The 15,930-nt window shown below is 42.0% G+C and overlaps 4 protein-coding genes across 11 annotated transcripts in view; 1 reads left to right on the top strand and 3 right to left on the bottom strand.

The window, feature by feature from the left end:
- LOC120900703 overlaps positions 1-10,150 on the top strand; it is an 82,018-nt gene extending 71,868 nt beyond the window's left edge. For all 8 annotated transcript variants that reach the window (XM_040308068.1, XM_040308066.1, XM_040308065.1 and 5 more), the window contains 2 exons: positions 49-156; positions 5,889-10,150. In XM_040308068.1, the coding sequence (XP_040164002.1) occupies positions 49-156; positions 5,889-6,092 (312 nt within the window). In that variant the 3' untranslated portion in view covers positions 6,093-10,150. The remainder of the gene's footprint in view (positions 1-48; positions 157-5,888) is intronic.
- On the bottom strand, positions 1,258-3,598 carry LOC120900705. The gene has a single exon (XM_040308075.1). The coding sequence runs from the start codon at positions 3,481-3,483 to the stop codon at positions 2,194-2,196; it is 1,290 nt and encodes a 429-aa protein (XP_040164009.1). The 5' UTR covers positions 3,484-3,598; the 3' UTR covers positions 1,258-2,193.
- Positions 10,151-10,606: 456 nt separating the features above from the next.
- LOC120901381 (seminal metalloprotease 1-like) lies at positions 10,607-11,722 on the bottom strand. The gene is made up of 3 exons (XM_040309285.1): positions 11,518-11,722; positions 11,246-11,434; positions 10,607-11,168 (listed from the first exon to the last, which is right to left on the bottom strand). The coding sequence occupies exons 1-3, from the start codon at positions 11,600-11,602 to the stop codon at positions 10,630-10,632; spliced, it is 813 nt and encodes a 270-aa protein (XP_040165219.1). The 5' UTR covers positions 11,603-11,722; the 3' UTR covers positions 10,607-10,629.
- A 2,610-nt stretch (positions 11,723-14,332) lies between these two features.
- On the bottom strand, positions 14,333-15,664 carry LOC120901795 (fibrinogen C domain-containing protein 1-like). The gene has a single exon (XM_040310051.1). It carries the CDS (start codon positions 15,258-15,260, stop codon positions 14,466-14,468), a length of 795 nt encoding a protein of 264 aa, XP_040165985.1. The 5' UTR covers positions 15,261-15,664; the 3' UTR covers positions 14,333-14,465.
- Between the last annotated feature and the right edge of the window lie 266 nt (positions 15,665-15,930).

Raw genomic sequence — 15,930 nt, 5'->3', positions numbered from 1 at the left:
TGACCTTTTGCTTCTTTATCACCCTCAACCCCCCACCCACCCACACAGCATAAGATTAGTGAAAAGGATATGGAACGAGAACATCTGCGGCGGGAAAATCAACACTTGCGGGAGCTGCTGAATGCAATGCATCAGGAACGTGTTTTAGAATCACAGGTAAGAATCGATTGCAGGCTGTTTTATGCGTTTTTTTATATTTATTTTCTAATTAAGGAATTAGAACTACCGAGCCTATCCTACCGCTACCCTACCAAGCATTTTACTCTTGACCGTAGCACAAAGAATTTCCAGAAGTGTACTGGTAATATTAAAGGTACGATAATATTACCAGCTTCTACCGTCACGATTAGTGTTGGGTAAATCAGATTCAGATTCATGAATCTGGATGATGATAACCGTTGTCGGTCAAGGCCTGTCTGTAACCACTTGTGGGGTTAGCTTTCAGTGACTTTTTTGGATAACCCCCCATAGCAGGATAGTCAGTCCTACGTATGGCATCACAGTCCATTTGGGGCTTGAACCCATGACGGGCATGTTGTTAGATCGTACGAGTTGTCGACTGTACCATGAGACCGGCTTGCGTATGATAATACCAATGTTAATTGTAGTATACAGGGGTTATCTCTAGCCAGCTCAACACCATAAGCAAATTCATAAAAACTCTAAACTACATTTCAACAATAACAACAGAAACTCGAATGACCTGGAATGATTGGTAGCTGCACAGGGCTACACGTGCGCCACACATTTGACAATGTTGAGTTGGGATTTTGGGTATTTAGAAATAGGCTTACTGCTCAACTAGCTAGAGCAACCCTGTAAGGCAAGATGATCATATTTCAAAGGCTCTTCGAAATATATTTTGTATACTTTGCTTATTATTCCAATTGCAATTCCTATTGGCAATCTCTTAAAGACAGAGCCTTACTATTGTCGGGTCAAATTGCTTAGCAAATTTAATTGTTTATTTAAATAATGAATTTTGGTTAATGACATTCATTAATTAATCGCAGTTTTCGTAATTAATTTAAAAAAAAAACTGATGGGGTTGTGTTGAATGTTGGCCGTTTGGACTGAATGTGACCAATATCATAACTGAGAAAAAATGCACAGGGTTCTTGAAAATCATGATCATATATGGTCCATTTTGGAGTGAAGTGATTATGTACTTGCGCTTTCGAGACTACAGTGACGACAGTACAGTAGCTCTTGGAGGACATAAAACTATTGTGTGTGTTCGAATTGGTGATGACGAGATTTCGGTAAAAAAAATTGTGTCACTTTATTTGGTGTAGCTCATGACTGCATTGTGAATACAAAGTGTTTCTCTAGTAAAAGACCATTTCAACCTATTTTCTATTCTTCTGCAAATGAATGTCAAAGCAACCAATGACAGATCATTAGCGTTACCATAGATACTGTTGAAACGTATTTTACGGATTTGCAATATTTCCTTCTAAGGCCGCGGGGCCATGGGGATTCTCAACGCTCATTTTCTCAAGCACTCATGAGTGCTTTTGAGAAATCCTCGTTCTCAGCGTTTGTCGAATCGGAACAAAATCGGTTTTGAGAATCTTTGAGAATCTTTGAGAAAGATGACGATGCAGCGATCGGCTAACTGAAATATGAGCAATTATGCTATTTGTTTTTCGGTATTCACTTTGGAAAATGTATTCAATGTTTATAATTGAAAAAAAAAAATGCGATCAAAAATATATTTTCTATTTAAAGCTCCAAATAAAGCATGAGTGGCAATATCAGTTTCTCAAAGTGATAAAAACTGACGACGGCCACGGGCTCGCGTCTGAGAACAAGTTTTAAGTGTTTGAGAAACTTAAATGAGTGTTTGAGAATGATTTCTCAGCTTGAGAAAGCCCCATGGCCCCGCGGCCTAATGTAAATATCACTTGAGAAACACTGGAATCTTCTGAACAAAAGACAGTTGCATGCATGAAAGCAAGTAATACTGTTATCAAGTAACAAAACACTGCAATAATATGGCACTTTTGACCACCGAAAACTCCACAGTATCGTCTAAACAAAGATACTCCATGTCTCCATGAATGACCTTGGACCTCCTAAATTGATAATATTGTCAACGACGGAGCTTCTATCTCACTTTTGCTACCTGCTGAAGGGATCTTATCAAATGACAACAAAAGCAACCAAAGAACGCCGGTTCCCCTTGTCTGTCTAAATGTCTAGCATCTTGCGCTGATTGAATTCAATCAGCATCGGACGCACGATGCGCTGATAGTTCACCCCATTGTACTGTATGTCGCGCGCTCTCGCTGCATCCTTGCCGTCAATGAGATTTTCAAAGTTAGCCACCAGCTCGTCCGTGTGGTCCATCACCACGATCGGCAGCACGGAGACGACCGACACGAGGGCATAAAATTCCATCCGCCTTATCTCCCGCCGTACGTCGGCGAGCGACGGGATGGGCCGGGCCGTGTACTGCAGCTGCTCTAGCGTGTCCCGGAACGAGGCGTAGTACAGCTCGATCAGCTCGTCCAGCCGCGACCGCGTCTCGTAGTTCGGACAGGTAGCAAGCACATAGTTTAGATCCACGCCCGGGCTCGTGTAGAAACTGAGTTGCAGATCGACGAACGCCACATCCTGCACGGTCGTCGGTTCGGTCGGATCGTAGCGAAACAGCATATTGTTCGACCACAGATCACCGTGGTTCAGCACCCGGTAGCCACCGTCCGCCTCACAGTCCTGCTCAAGACACGCGCGCAACCGATCGATGTACACCGGTGCCAGCCGTTCCAGCTTTTGCACGATCGTTTGATCGAACCCGTCCCACCGCTCCCTGGCGACGGCAATCAGCGCTTCCAGACCCTTCTCGAAGATGGTACGCAGCTGTCCCGACGCCTCACCGTGGTCCGGATTGAACATGTTGAAGTGAAACTGGCGCTGGAGCAGCTCCAATCGCTGCTCGGCAAAGCGCATCGACGCAGCATGGAACTGACCGATCTTGCGCATCACCAGCGCACAGTGTTCAAAGTCTAGCCCGGCCTGCCGGTTTACCGTCACGTAGCCGAGCGCTTTCAGGTCCTCAAACACCAGCAACCGCTCAGGCAGGTCGGAGGCGTAGAAGCAACGCGCGGCAAAGAACATGCCGCCGGTCAGCTCGGAAAGTGCGGGCACCACGTCCCGGAACATGGTCGCTTCTTTCGTGTACGCCTGCACTTCCTCTATCATGGGGCCGCGTTGACCGGTCGCGGGAAGACTTTTCACTACCAGCGAGATGGTGCGCTCGTCGCCCGACTGCTCGGCGACGTAACGGACTGCGAGCCGAAACACATCACTCATGTAATTGTCACCGTTGGCGGTAGCGCGCGTTATTTTACACTCAACAATGCGCACCGATTGAAGGCCCAGCCCGTTGACGAGCGCTTTCGCAGCCAACCGTTCGTCGATGTACTCCGGTACGGCAATATCGTCCAGCCCAGCGATCGTATCGGTGCGTTCACCCATGGCTTCTAGCGTTTTGGACGAGATTTCACTGTTTTGCGAAAAAGGCGAGAGCACACTTATCAGTTTGCCTGCTGGACAGCGACTACGCTACGGCCGGTAGGTCTAATTTATAGCTGAGACCGACACTGACACGAGATGACAGGTCTATTTGCACAGCGCAACAGGCCGAGGGCTAGAGTGATGATTCTTAAGAGGAATGATTCGCACGTTCCAGTGCCACGCGTACCATTTACTGTGCCCAGTTTAAGCATCCACCAAACGATTCCGATTGCTTGCGGGGCAGTACGGTCGGATGCGCTACATGACTATGCAGATGTTTTATTTAATTTGTAAAATAGTAAATAACCTCCTAACGCAACGAGCAGGACGAGAAAAGATTGTAGTGTACACACCGTAGCAAAGTATTCTGATGTTCTGTGGCCTACCAAATTAGGGGCGGCGTCACGGAAGTGACAAAATGTTGAAAATAAAATGTCAGCTTTGTCAAAACAGCTTATCAACTGCAAAAAAGGGCTTTTCTCGTGACCGCATCAAAAATCAATTAAAAACTTCAATTCAAGAACGTACATTTTTGCCATTTTTTGTCAGCTTTTGTCAACTTTATTTTTAGGTTACGAAATATTGACAAAAAAATAATGTTTTGAAAAAATTGTCAGCATTTTGTCACTCCCGCTGGCGACATGCCTATTGATGGTACACTCAACTTTTGCGCATTTGTTGTTAGTTAGTTGTTTGTGTTTTGCTTTTTTGTTAAAAATGTCTAAGCAAATTGTCAAATACGATCTTAAACTTTGAAGCTATTCGATAGATAAGATTTGTGAGTATCGTATATGTTTCTAAAATGGCATCAAAGCATACACATTTTGCTGAGGCAAAATCTGATGTGTAGGCATAGCTTACTACAATCGGGTCTTTTATTTTTCTTTTAAATATCAAGCTGAAATTTCAGCCTGTCAGTGGAACAATAAACATCATCCGGGGGGTTGTATCCATGTGACAGTTCTTCCTATTTAGCGTAAACGTCCTACGCGGATATGCCGGCCTATGCAGACTTTCGAGTTTTAATACATTACCACACAGCCGGATATTCAATCCTTGTTACGGGGGGACGGTCCATTCTGGGCTTGAACCCATGACGGGCATGTTATTCAGTCGTTCGAGTTGACGACTGCACCACGGAACCGCCCCCATGTGATAGTTACGGTTGTTCAATATGGCGGATATTCCGCAATTGTGTATAAAAAGGTGCATTTAAAAATTTTGTGATTCTTATTTTCTGTTTGAAATGAGTTATGATGCTTTTATTAATTTAAAATAAGTCGATTTTACCCTTTTTTGACACAATGTTTATCATTCAGCAAACAAATTCAATCAGTCATGAGTTAGGCTGATCGCGCCCGCGACGAATTGGCATTTCTTTACACATTTTTCAGGCTGAAATGCAGAGCCTAGTTTTGCGCGTGATTTTGTATGGAGTGTTGACATGATTTCAGTCGCCAAGTGTCAAATTTGGGCTCAAGCGGGCTAGTATCGTAAAAGTACCCAATAATTGATTTGAAACCATCATTTAGTTTTCATGAGTAACGAATGCCACTCACTCACTGGTCTTGTTAGGCTACATTCAAATAATCATACAGTATGTTTAAGCTGAAAAGTCTTTCATAAATTCTCCTAAGACGTGCACACAGTCGTGGTTACCTTTCTATGTACGAAAAAATTATGGACATGTTCAACTGGCGAAGAAGATCGCATATACATTGTGCACTGTTGTTCTAGCATTTGAAGCATTTTTTAATTCAATATCTAATTTCTATTTGATTTTTTTACGTACAAATGGCCATATGTACACTTGTGAATATCTATTTTGAACAGAATGAAACTTTAAATCAATTAACATAAACTATGGTAATTCAATTGACTCAAAATAGACAGGTTTGTTGTTAGAACTTTGAATGTGACCGACATTGCGTGTAGACGTATAACAAAAATCCTGGGCAGCTGTATTATCAATTAAGTGACCCCCGGTATGCAGGACATGGGACAGCGGGTCGTGTCAAATTAGGCCAAATTAAAAAAAAATATCGGGATTGGCACGATCGGACATATTTACGACCAGGATCAATCTAGGCTGACTTTTACTACTTGTTGCTGCTCTATTTTCAATAAAATTTATGTTTGGCGCACATCACAATCTGTCGTACATAGAGCGCCCGTTTGTTACCCTTTATGGCAGCCCTTTATTGGAGATTTTCAATGTATTGAAAAGCAAATTAATGTTAAATAGTTAACCAGGTTATCAAAACTAATGTACTCCTTCTATACTGGACCGTCTAGGACCGTCTAGAAATCATATACTATTCAATATTCATTCAAACTTTGTTTTGTCTCTCTCTCCAAATCCACAGGAAACCAACCAAGATCAGCAGCAAAACGCACCGGGCGATGAGCAGACGACGTCATCATCTTTTTCTGCGATAGGCCCGGAAGTGGCAGCAACTCAGCCACCACCATCGCAGCAGCAGCAACTACAACCAACGTCTCCATCATCGGAGGAACCTTCCGGGACGACGGTAGACAACGGGAGTGCACCAACAGTGCCTACGGACTGAAGCAATATAAACGGCCGTCAAGAGCAGTAGCCGTGTCTAGTTCGAGCGTGACCACTTGTGCTAGTAGTGCTTAAAGCAGACAGAGAGAGAGAGAGGAGAGGAGAGATAGAAAGAGCACAATCGCGATCGAATTTGTATTGTTTTTTTTTGTTTTTATAGACACAGTGTTGAAAATATGTTCCCCATTTTTAACACAAATGTAGACGCAATCGAAGCACACCCTACTCACAAACACACACACACGACAAAAACACGTCGAGATTCGTGAATGAAAGCATGGTGAAAGCAATCGCCCCTATTGTGTTAAGGAAAAAAAAGCGAAATGAACGGATGGAACCGAAGAAAAGGATTAGTGAAATAAAAGTAAACCCACACAGAGACAGATACACCTCCTTTTTCGCGTATTTACGCACGAGAACACATAGACAACATGTACAGAATACGTCGCTGGACAGGAAGCGTATGAACAGAGCCGCGCTTTAACCAGCTGAAGAAGAATGTTAACAGTTTTAGAAGGTCAATATGTTTTGTATAGTCTGCAACCGCCGCAGTATACTAATTGTGAGTAGCGCTTATACAGTATCATTATTTGGTCAGTGTACATAATGCGAAATTCTCTGCAAACGAGCGCAAACAACTCTCTGCTTCCGCATTAACCGCACGGTGTCGTATGTGGCGGATCGGGTTGTGGTCCGGCTAGCTTCTTGTAACGATAATAGTAAGAACTGTAAAGTGACTACAATTACATCAGTGAGTATGCTTATACGATGGCATTATGTTCCAATTTGTACAGTAGCTTTCCATGTTCATCCTTTTTTAATCGTTTCGCCGCCCTTTCGCAGTTTTCGAGACCCTGCGCTTAAACATTCGCCTTCTTTCCGATCGTTGTTTACGTCACAGGTGGTGTGTTCTGGCTACCCAGCCGACACGCAACAGCATGTTGTTTCATTCTTTTGTTCCTTCTCTGTATGTGTGTGTGTGCGTGTGTTATTCAGCTGCTGGATGCCTTGAAAAGCAAAACAACAGACAAAACAAACAAAATCCGTAAAACAAGTATACGTGGAGTGGCCGTGTGTCCGAGCACATCGATGTAATTGATTTACTACTTGTTCTGTGTATGGACACAAAAACACACACACACACACATACATACACAACACACACACTTTAGTGCTTATGGTTTAGAAAACGAAAAACAAAACACGAACGGTTGAACGCTCTAGCATTCTTTTATTATTATTATTATTATTATTATTATGATTATTAGTTATATTATATTATTATTCTATTCTATATTAATACTATTACATAAAGTAAAAACAAACAAAAAATGAAACCGATTTTTATTGCTATCAGTTACTGCTAGCACTAACCGACGCGATGCTGCCGAAACTGTTGTGAAATCGAAAACAAAACGAAGCGATGACAAATTGTGCGGCACACGAACACACCAAGAATTGATGGTGAAACAAAGTCCCTGTGAACAACAAATCGAAAATGCAATCATTGCTTGTTTTTTCATGCTGTGATGAACAGGGTAAGAGAGAGAGAGAGAGAGATAAGTAGAGATCTTTTTTGTCGCTTCATTGTTTTCTTCCTTTTTGTTTTGTTATTTTGGAGATCGTTAGCAAGCTGGTTTGGTGGGGAAATAGTAGACAGAAACGAGTAAGGAACGATACATCAATTGAGAAAGTAAGCCAACCAAAGCACCTTTTAATACATCGTCGGAATTGAACATATAAAGATAGAGAGCGAGGGAAAATGCTTTTACTGAAGAAAGTGCATTATGTAAAGTAGTGTCAAAACAGCAACAACAACAACAACAACAAAATCAAAAACATAATACAATCATCTTGACCCAACTGGATACACCAACTTTCAACACTTTTTCCTAATTATCCTATACAAAACACACTCACGACTACCTATACATATATGCTTTTTAGCTTTAGCCACAATGGTTAATGAAATTTGAAAATAACAAAAATACAAATAGGTTCAAATTTGCAGCTTAGAACGGAAACAGAAGGAAAAACAATTCGTGTAAAAAAGGTGCATGTGATATATTTAGGAAGAAGCAATGAAACACGACTACTTACTTCATGTACTCCACATGTTGATTTAGTTTCGTTACTATTCATACTCTCTTAATGGGTACTTCCTCTTGTTTTATTGTTTAGAAGTAGCTCTTTTTATATTCTTATTCTTCTGGAGATCGTTGTAGTCCTATTTACGACTTCTCAAAACATTTACTGTCATTTTAAATTTTATTAGTTAACCGTGTTGCTAAAAAGCGCCAATCAAGCCGCTAACAAGCCGATAATAGGACCGTTTGGCAATGCTATACAGATTGCATACTTACATTCACTTGAACTCACTTTCGCCTAAAGATATGCAATCACTGTTGATGCTCTGCCTTTTTATCGCATTGTTGTTAGCAGCTTGTTTAGCGAAGCCGGAACACTTTTTAATACAATTGAAATAGGCAGTTTGATACCAAATGTAAGCAACAAGTAGAGTAGGAGGTGGTAGCTTTTGGTGAGAGGATTGTTAAACCTTCGTCTCCGCAAATGAAAAAAAAGTTTAAATATCCGTAAAAATTTAAGCAAAAAAAAAATACTCCGAACGAAAAGTATTAGTGAGAGAGGGATGCCTTATTTTGAAGACATTTTTTGTGGGCGTTTCAAAGCTACACCTTTATCGTAATTGAAGATAGAAAGAGAGCGGAAGGGTGAAAACCAAATCGAAAATGAAATTCTGAAACAATTCATAAACTCTGATATCAATTGGCGTGGAAGTGGTTAAAGGATTCCTATCCTCCATCTTGGTGTTAGGTATGCTTTATTTCCTTTCTTTGAGTTGCCTTTTTGCATGTGGTACACGATGGAATTGAAAAAAAAAAAACAAACCAACTCTCTGTGAGGATTGTTGTTGTAGGCACTAATCACTAAGTAGGCTAAACGTTTACACCGACTTCCAATTACTTAGCAATTTTGATGTTGTACATCCTCCGGGCAACAAAAGGGGATCGTTTCTCCACTTGCTTGGATGAATATCGTTCCATTGAAATGCTTTTTGGGTGTATTTATTTATGCTCTGCTGCTTCTTTGCTTTGTTCCTTTCTACATCTATTAATTGATCGTAGTTTATTTTAAAATGAAAATCAAAGCCATGTGAACTTTTATTAAATTTATTGTTCCTACTTTCAAGATATTGATTAAAAAAAAGTGTTGTTCGTTTGAATTGCAACACTAAGTATTAACACAACATGTGGCAACTCTCCAATGTGCTCCTCCAACTGCAACTATCTATGCAAATAAGCTTAATTGGTAAACGACAAACATGAACTACAAAAATAAATGCACACACTCAGCACGAGAGCTCTGCCACGTTGTGTGTGATTGATTGAAACGAGTAACAATCTAGAGCAAAAAAAAATATAAACCTTTTGCAAAAATAAACACACAATCGCGACACACTCTGTCCAATAGTTGCATGCATTTACATATACATATACCTACGTATATTTGCATACTGGGGAAAACCCAAAGCGCCCCCTCCCATCGTTAACAACCACCCGCTCGGGTTTTCTTATCTCTTGACGCATGTAAAGCATTTTGGCTAAAGCGGGGAGCGGGATGTGAGACCATTATCAGCTTTCCTCTTTTTCCTCTTCCCCACACTCGGCACTCGGTATAGGCATTTAAGACAACAACAAAAACGCACCCAATACTGCACCTCCTGTAATACAAAGATTGAAGGGGTGACAGCATTTTTTTGTATTGAAAAAAAAATGGGAGAAACAGATAGAGAGAAAAAAAGGAATTTGGACAGCTCGTCCTAAATACTGAGTGATGTTTGTACGTGTACGTGTGGGTGTGTGTGTGTGTGTACGAGTTTATATCGCACGACATCAACATTGATTGTAATGTTTGCAGGACAACATTACAGCACAAATACATATACACACAACATACACACGTTCTACGGTTAAATAAGAAAGCAAAAACAAATGTAATAAAACTATACTAACACATACTCCGACGAAACAAAGAGAAGCAAACATTTCAGGTTTTTCTATTGATTTTATAAAAGGAAGAATAATGATATCACTGAAAAATATCTGTTAAGAAAAATGATAGAAGGAATGACTGAAACAAAATTGGGCAACATGTTTCTTGCAAGACCCAGGAGACAAAATAGACCATGGACGGAGACTTGTTTTTGTAGATGGCAGACGGTAAATAGATGTTACAGCCTTAACCACGTGAGGCCTTCTTCAAGAAAAGTGCTGTAGAACTTCAATCCATCCCAAGGTAAGGATGTCTGTGTCTGAAGAACCTGAACTGAACAGAACTGAAGACCTTGAAGATGTATTGCAGTTAATTTTGTAAACATCTTGCTCTTAGAATTCTGGAACCATCCACCGGTAGTAGCAGAGAGACTCCCGTCTAAGAATATAAACACAGAATCTTTTGGAATTACTGTGCAGCAAAAGCCTTCTAAAACCAACAAAAAGTGCTGCCACGCTGGACGCTCAATTTTTATTCAAACACTTGTACATGTGGTTCAGTTTGGAGATGTCCCGCTCGCTCATACCGACCCGCTGGCCGATCGTCGCGTTCGGATCCTTCGGGACGATCGTTTTCTCCCCGTTCTTGCTGAATGCGGTCGAGCTGTAGTGCATCACGCTGCCATAATCGTACTGCACGCTAAAGTCCGTCACCGTGTCACTGTCGTAGATGTTAAAGTTGTGCTCCTTGCCATCCTCGATGTTGTCCCACACGATCTGGACGAACTGGTCGCGATCGCTGGCGCTCTGCTGATGGTAGAACCCAACCGCATGGATAAACTCGTGCACGATCGTGGCCAACCGGAAGCACCCGGTATCGACATCGTACGGTTGCAGGTTAAGCGTTTGCGCACCACCCCGGTGGCCGACGGACGAGTAGCATCCCGACCCGGTACCGATCACACGCACGTAATCCGGCTCCTCGGTGCGCGTTACAAACTTCAAACAGGTGACGGACTCGATCTGACGCAAACCGCGCTTAATGTGTTCGATCTGTTCCGGAGCTGTTTCAAAAGCAAAGGTGAACCATGGTAGAGAGAATATTCCCGTACTTTAATATCACAAGCCCCGGGCTACTTACTAAAGTCCTCCTCGACGATCATCACCGGCACGGTATTACCCGGCCAGCGGTAGGTCGTTGCAATCAACCCGTTGCGTCTGTTGCTTAGGAGCGATCGTTCCTGTTCTTCGCTCAACACAATGTCACCTTCAAACTGCCCGCTAAGCTCCTCGGCCAGCTCGTCCGGTCGCAGGTTCCGGAGTCGTGCCGCTGCCCGGAACGAAGGGGGGAAAACAAGGACCATCAATACACATGGATCAACTCTCATCTACATCTCCTTACGAAAGACATACCATTTTCTGGTGTATTTTTAATCACTCCTGCCTGAACAAAGACCACCGCAAGCATCAACAACAACAACCCACGGAACACAATCATTATTTATTTATTTTATTAGGTTAAATATGCTTGTTCCTTCTTCAGCACTAGTCACTAGCGAACTGTTTGCTAATGAGGCGGTGTACTTGAGCCATATATCGTCTGTCGGCGACCTGTCGCTACCGTTACGCGTTACGACTGATAACGGGTGCCAATATACCTGCACACACACATTCCAGACACTATTAACAATCGTCATAATGTGTGATATGCGCAATCGACTTCTATTTGGGTGATGGGCTTCAATAAAACAGAAGCGAGAGAGTTTGAACTGGAAGCCGATAACAGAAGATAGGGAGGATTAGTGCCCTTGTTAGGCTTCACCGTTCCCTCCCACGACAGATACTGGCATTACTGGGCTACAATCTTCCCGTTGGCCATCATTTCATTCATTTTTTGTCCACTACTGAGCCGTAAGATGCAAGACCTGGTGACTTGCAGTCTTTGGTTTTTATTTGTTTTCTTTTTTTTTTGCAAGTGCGACACATATGTACCAGATAATGATGCGTTGACGTGGGTTTGCTTGGTCTGGACCGAGAGCGAGATTTGCGTTTTCGAAGGAAGGTGTGCTATCTCGTAGTTTGCCATTTTTTTTTACAAACACTTTTGATTATTTTGATTGCTTTTGCTCTATGCTGAGATAGAAGCCCGGTTAGTGAAATTGGAAAGCTGATTACATTGGTAGCAACAAGGATTAGGTGGCAGAAAGGCATGCCCATCTTCAATCTCAAATGTTAACATTTTATATGATAATGTAGTAAGAGATGGAGATGCTGGGTTGCTCCTGAGAACGATCTCTGAAACGCTCAATTTTGCTTGTAGTATTTTTTTACCGTCCAACCACGGGGGACCATACCCCTTCACCCCATGGTGTTGACGGCGGATCTCGGGGCAGGCCACGCGAAGGAAAGGCCTTCAGTGTCCTAAGTTCCAACTGAAAACGGGTTTATAGAAAAAGATGGGTTTCTGCCCAAAAGCAGTTATTATAACAAATTGTACATTAAACTTTCCGCTAATATTCTCGGTTCGTGATAATCTATGCTACGAAAGTGGCATAACAACTTTTCGGATGGGGCAGAGTGACCCGGCTGAGACCTAAAGCAAATCCTAGGAAAGGCCAAGACGTTCAAAGAAAATTGAGACGTTCTCCGTTCAGGTTCTGAATTAAATCTGATATTTATTAAACAAAATTTGGTTCTTATATACTAACATGTTTGATGGTGTTGAAACGTGTCCATACACGTTGTTTAAATGTATTGGTGCCAATGCGTGTGCAAATATTGTGCCTTATTTCGGCAGTCTATGCTTCTTCTCCTTCTATTTGGCGTAAACATCCTACGCGGACATACCGGCCTATACAGGCTTTCGAGACTTGATTCATTACCACGCAGCCGGATAGTAAATCCTTGCTACGGGAGGACGGTCCATTCTGGGCTTGAACCCATGACGGGCATGTTATTGAGTCGTTCGAGTTGACGACTGTACCACGGGACCGCCCCTACCGGAAGTCTATACAATGGACTTTTTTATGTTTCCATATGCTGCTATGTTTATTCCTCTAGATTGATCCTAAAAATACTTTAAATTTTATGACCTCCTCGCTTTGGGTTGGTAACTAAAAGGATTCATAATGCACGTTTTCGTCCTGCAAGCATTTTTCTCCTAATTTCTTTCCACACGCCAGATGTACCAACTTTAAGAATATTTGTATTACCCTACGCTTTGTCCGTGTTGCTTACGCTTTCAGGGTTTCCCACGATTTATTGGTTGGTTCCCATCAAGTTTTGGTAGGTTCTAATATTTTTTTGGTGCGTTCCCGGCCTGTCGACTCGCTTAGACTCTTCTCCTAGTAACCGATGTTTTACCATTTCTAATGAGAAGTCAATATTTTCAAGGGCTGTCACAAGAGGATCGTAGCTATCCGGCAACGTTAAAAAAATTGCAATACTAAATCGTTCTCTTCCATTCTCGCACCTGCAGTTTTCAATTGTTGCGACTAGGTCGTCGAATTCGGCAAAATAACTTCGCATAGAACACCCTTCCTTCATGCGCAACGTTGCCAACCGTTTGTGCAAGATCGTCTGGCTTGTCCCAGACTTCTTCAAGAACCTTCCACATCTCCTTGGCTGTTTCGTTCGCAAAAACTTATTCCATGGTTCTCCGGCCGCCTCTTTCATGTCTTCTTCATGCCTCCTAAACCTTCGAAGCATTCAAGAACAAACGTACTCAAAAACGCAATTTTCCGTAGTTCGTTCCGTTCAGCTGGGGCATGCCAGCACCTTCCTTTACAAAGGAGCCCATAACCTAACGGAACTCGGTTCTTTGATACGCTTACAGGGTTTTCCAATTGAATAAATAACGTTTGCCATTGATCTCAACGCCTTTGGTTTTGATGTTAACATTTTCCACAGCTTACTAATGAATACATCCATGTTGTCAATTCATTTTCATTCGATGTCAACATCGTCTGCTTCGATGTGATAAACTTCGAATGTTGATTTTTTTTTTATTGATTGTTCGAAGGTTGATTAGCCGAAGACACGGCCTGCAAGCAGTGTGGGTCGTGTCACAAATTTTTGTTGAAAAGTTATTGATATCAGCATTAGATACATATTGAAGGTATTGTTTAGTATACATATGACAAAAAACAGTCTTAGAAACATCTATCTTTATATTAGCAGAACAACCACGCATGATTGTAACATTTATGACTAAGCTTGTAAGAACACGTAAACAATACAACTAAACTTTTATTGCAACAAATTACAAAATGATTTGATTGCAGCCATCTGTCTGTAACACTTTGGCTTCGGAATGTTCCAAAACTTCTATTTATTTGATGGAAATTATACTTCATCCACCGTTACGTTTCGCGAATCAACATTCTTGAGTATGACAAACCTGCCTTAGATGAATTGTATTTGTACCAAACCATATTTTCTCCACTCACACTGTTCCTATAAAGTCCATTTAGATTTGAATCATAACATTTCCTGTACCACCATGCTCCCTTAAATTCGACAGCACAACTTGAATTTGGCGAATTATCATTGTCCCGATCCTTGGTAGAAAATTTCACGCCCTTGTGGTCATACAATGAGTCTCCTGCCGTTCCCGTGTATGCTCCCAGCTTTGCTAACGGAAATTGGTCATCCTCACTGCCGATTGCGAACTCATCATACCGTGCGTAAATGTAGTTGCCCTCGAAGTCTTTCAGCTCCACCAACAGCTCGTGCTTTCGTGCTGACGTCAACCGATGTAAATGCTCCAACCCTAGCCAGAGCTCTCCATCCATGCTGCCAAATCCGTCCCGATACTCGGTCCAGTTGCGGTAAAAGTCCACCGATCCATCGTAACGGTACTGGAACACCAACCAACCTCCTCCGAAGGCAGTCTGTTCGCAATATCCCAGGAAAGGTTCATCCTTCTCGGTAGGCTGTATGATGTATTTGTCCGACTCCTTTGATGGCTCTTCCTTGCATGACCGTGACGAGATGCTCTGGAGATACAAACTTGAACTAACTCTAAACCGAGCTAAATCTTTCTTTGATGCGAGCTGTTGGATCTCCTGTTTCATCTTTTTTCGCTTGGCGTGGACTGTTTGCTCAGTGTGCATTTGGTTCAGCTGAGTCTTCACATTGGTGAGACTCTGGTTCATCGTTTTTCCAGCTGACTTATGTTTTCTCGATCCTGCTTCATTGCAGATTCTATTTCGTTTATCTTGTCCTGTAAATGCTCTAGCTTCGTAACTATCATCTCAAATGCAAACCCGGAGAACTGTGTATCTCGGAAATTTCGATCGACACCACGCACTTTGGCTATTGAAAACAACGCAACCATTACGAGCACACCTATTTTAGTAACGTACATTGTGATACTGCTATATTGCGTATATTTACTCTGCTGACGAGGAATGATACTGAGCTAAAGCGGCTACAGTGGCCTCCTTTTATATTTGAATAGTGGGATAGAACAATATTACGTCAAGCAAAGGATGAAGAAGCCGATCCGCATTGAAATGAAGAAATTGTATGTTTTTGATGAATCGTTGACAACCTTGAAACAAAACAGGTCAGTCTCAAGATGCAAATGCAACTCGAGATTGCTTTTATTTTTTTAACCAGCAATTTATGTTCGTCTGTTTCGTCAACAAGAGGTACGGAAATCCCGCCCAATGGTAGCAAACGTAATACAGTCGTTGCCACCTAATTTTGGCTCTAAGGCAGCAATTTTTGACAATGACAGTGCGCATCAATTGTTGCCTCTAAGGCATACATTTTTTACTCTAACGCACCTATTTTTGTATGTAAGTCATCAAGTTTTGACTC

Source organism: Anopheles arabiensis, chromosome 3, assembly GCF_016920715.1.
Source record: "Anopheles arabiensis isolate DONGOLA chromosome 3, AaraD3, whole genome shotgun sequence".
Lineage (NCBI taxonomy): Eukaryota > Metazoa > Arthropoda > Insecta > Diptera > Culicidae > Anopheles > Anopheles arabiensis.
Note: the sequence above shows the minus strand (reverse complement) of the source record. Positions and strands in the feature narration are given on the sequence as shown.

What these genes read in the sequence shown, in the direction of transcription:
- LOC120901795 (XM_040310051.1), bottom strand. Translation starts at nt 15,260, where the DNA reads ATGAACCAGAGTCTCACCAATGTGAAGACTCAGCTGAACCAAATGCAC.
- LOC120901381 (XM_040309285.1), bottom strand. Translation starts at nt 11,602, where the DNA reads ATGATTGTGTTCCGTGGGTTGTTGTTGTTGATGCTTGCGGTGGTCTTT. An exon ending in TAAAAATACACCAGAAAATG is followed by an intron (nt 11,435 to 11,517) that starts GTATGTCTTTCG and finishes CGTTCCGGGCAG; the next exon opens with CGGCACGACTCCGGAACCTG. An exon ending in GATCGTCGAGGAGGACTTTA is followed by an intron (nt 11,169 to 11,245) that starts GTAAGTAGCCCG and finishes CTTTTGAAACAG; the next exon opens with CTCCGGAACAGATCGAACAC.
- LOC120900705 (XM_040308075.1), bottom strand. Translation starts at nt 3,483, where the DNA reads ATGGGTGAACGCACCGATACGATCGCTGGGCTGGACGATATTGCCGTA.